Below are 2,690 nucleotides of genomic sequence, written 5' to 3'. Positions count from 1 at the left end.
TTCTGTATATGAAAGTTTGTGTATTTATTTAGTTTTTTTATGGATGACAGTTTTATGCATTATATATATTATTTTTTTGTAAAAGGTTAAATCTTTACTTTTTTTAAGTATTTAGTGGTGGGCAATAATAAAAATTGTTCCCACAATATTAATATATAATTATCAAAGTTTTTGTACTTATTGCATTAATTTAGAACTTAGTTGGAACAAAAGGTAGATATTTGATATCATGATCAGTTATGCTTTTCCAAATTTAAAATTGCTAATTCTTAACATCTTATTTGAAAATAATTGACAAAATTAATGCATTTAGAAGGTTGTATTTTGTCTCTGAACGCTCTGGAATGTTTCTTAAGTGAAAATGCATTGATATTTGACCTGGCATTGGACTGTACTGGATCTGTACAGCACTTGTATTAAAAGTGTGAAATTGATACTTTATAGTAAGGTTTTCCAAATCTTGGTGGGTGAGAGGGGGATGGGTGGGGAAATTAACTTTCCTGTTTAATTTATCTCCAGGTCTGAAGTAAAGGAAATTACAAACAACATGTGGTGGACATGTTAACAAATAAATATCATTGTTTTGGCTTAAACATTTTTTAAAATGAAATATCAGTCATAGAGATGCTTGTACAGATTACAATATAGTGTAAAAGTAAAGTCAATACAATTATTATACATTTTTGTACTGTATGCAAAGATGATTAATTTGAGAATTCAATTTGGAGTCATAAACAACCTTTTACTTGATGATAACATCATAAATATTGGTATATCACCTATACATGAATTCAAAAACACTTTCTTTTAGGGAGGAGGGGTAAAGTTGACTAAAATTTGAGGATACAAGTAAAATATGAATGGTAATTTTTAAACTATATAAACTGATATGTATCCAGTAATTAGAAATGGCTTTTGATATTCTTAAAAAAGGAAATTTCCAAGATCATACGTAACCTCCCCTCACATATAGCTTTTCCCAATTTAGTGCTGCCCTCTATATGCAAATCTTTTTTGCTTGCCAGTAGCCTTGTGGCTTACACCTAAACTCATGTTTTCATACAATACTGTTGCATTATTGCATGCAAATGAGCATGTGACAACCATCCACCAATAGGAGTGTTATACACCCTCCTAGTGCATCTGACTCCCTCTATACTGATTGCTCAATCATCACTTCAAGGTTAAACAAGAAAAGAAGATGCACTGGAAGTGGGGAGGAAGGATGGGAAGTGTGAGAGTAGGTGAGTATTGAGTGGAAACCCATTTTCAGTGTTGAAAAATGTTAACTTTAAAATATTTGGTTTTAAAATTTTTTTTCAACATCTAATGTGATTTTTGGCTGCTAATAGTGTTGAAATGGGAAATGGAATTAGCTTAAAAATACTTAAGTCAGTCAGTTATATTTTCATTTAAGTAAAATTCTTTACACAGCTTATGAATCTTTATTTAGTACTTTAAGATTATTCTAAACTTAAGAGAAAACATTTTGCATGCTATTTTCAAATGCAAACAGCTTTTACTAATCTCAAACTGTTTAAACAATATGCATTTTGTTCAGTTTTATTCCATATTAAACTGGGCCATTTAAATTGTTAATTTAAATTCTTAGAAGTGGGAAAACCATAATTCAGATAAAGTACATGTTGTAAATAACTCTTTTTAACTGATTTGTTTTCTATTTCCATTTTGAGCAAAAAAAACAATGCTGAAATTATGGAGCTTCTTCATACCTTTAGAATAACCCTAAATTTTTAAAGAAAACCTTACCTAAATCCTGGGATATCCATTATATATGGTTATTTGAAACCCTAAAAAAATCATTCCTTTGCAGATGTTAAATAGTTTTTTAATTTGGGATTACTCTTAAATTAAAAAATATTCATTACAAACATTACAGTATTGAGTTTTCTAGATAGGAGTAAATCGGTTACCCTAAAATAATATTACTTCAAAATTGTAATTGAAAGAAACAATTTATCTCAATTAAAATAAATATTTTTTTCTATTCTTTATATTTACTTTTCCTTATATTTTTAATTGTTTTATTTTCTTGATGAAATGTAACATTAAATTTTTTGTCCTAGGAAGGTGAACCAGTTCCAGAAACAGATGTAAAAGTAGTAATGGGGCACAAGTTTGAATTACGCCAAATGGAAAGATCACATCAGTATTGTGACAGGTGTTGTAATGTCATCTGGGGTGTCGTAAATGGATGGTTGTATTGTAAAAGTAGGTTACTCCATATTAGTCTACTATTAGTTCAAACTTATTCTTTAAGAATATTGGATATCTAGAACAGACTGACATAATTACAGTGATTTGCCAAAATAGGGGTAAATTTTTTAAAATTATAAGTAACTGAGTTTTTGTAGTTTTGACTTTCTTCTTTCTAGTTAGGTTATGTATATGTCAATTATACATAATCTAACTAATTATGTAAAGTTCTAATGCTACAAAAGTATTGAAACAAGAAAGTTGAAACTACAAAAACTGAGTTACTTAAAATTTGTTTGTTTGTATAAAATTAAAAAAATTTTAATTATTCTTTTTTGTTCCTTTTTATTAGCTATATTTTTGTGTGTCAATTTTTATTCACTCCATAATAAATAAATAAATAAATAAATAAATAAATATAGCAATTTAGGTGGCTTTATAAGTACAATAAGCTTGAGTTTTGTTCAGCCAGT

At 28.0% G+C, this 2,690-nt stretch overlaps 1 protein-coding gene across 1 annotated transcript in view; it reads left to right on the top strand.

Annotated features, from left to right (window-relative positions):
• LOC106466749 (differentially expressed in FDCP 8 homolog) overlaps positions 1-2,690 on the top strand; it is a 42,729-nt gene that overhangs the window by 9,981 nt on the left and 30,058 nt on the right. Inside the window, exon 5 of the mRNA XM_022394823.1 lies at positions 2,088-2,232. Coding sequence (XP_022250531.1) covers positions 2,088-2,232 — 145 coding nt within the window. The remainder of the gene's footprint in view (positions 1-2,087; positions 2,233-2,690) is intronic.

Source organism: Limulus polyphemus, unplaced genomic scaffold (genome assembly GCF_000517525.1).
Source record: "Limulus polyphemus unplaced genomic scaffold, Limulus_polyphemus-2.1.2 Scaffold2370, whole genome shotgun sequence".
NCBI classification, from domain to species: Eukaryota; Metazoa; Arthropoda; class Merostomata; order Xiphosura; family Limulidae; genus Limulus; species Limulus polyphemus.
The sequence above is the reverse complement of the archived record's forward strand: the minus strand, read 5'-3'. Positions and strand labels throughout refer to the sequence as shown.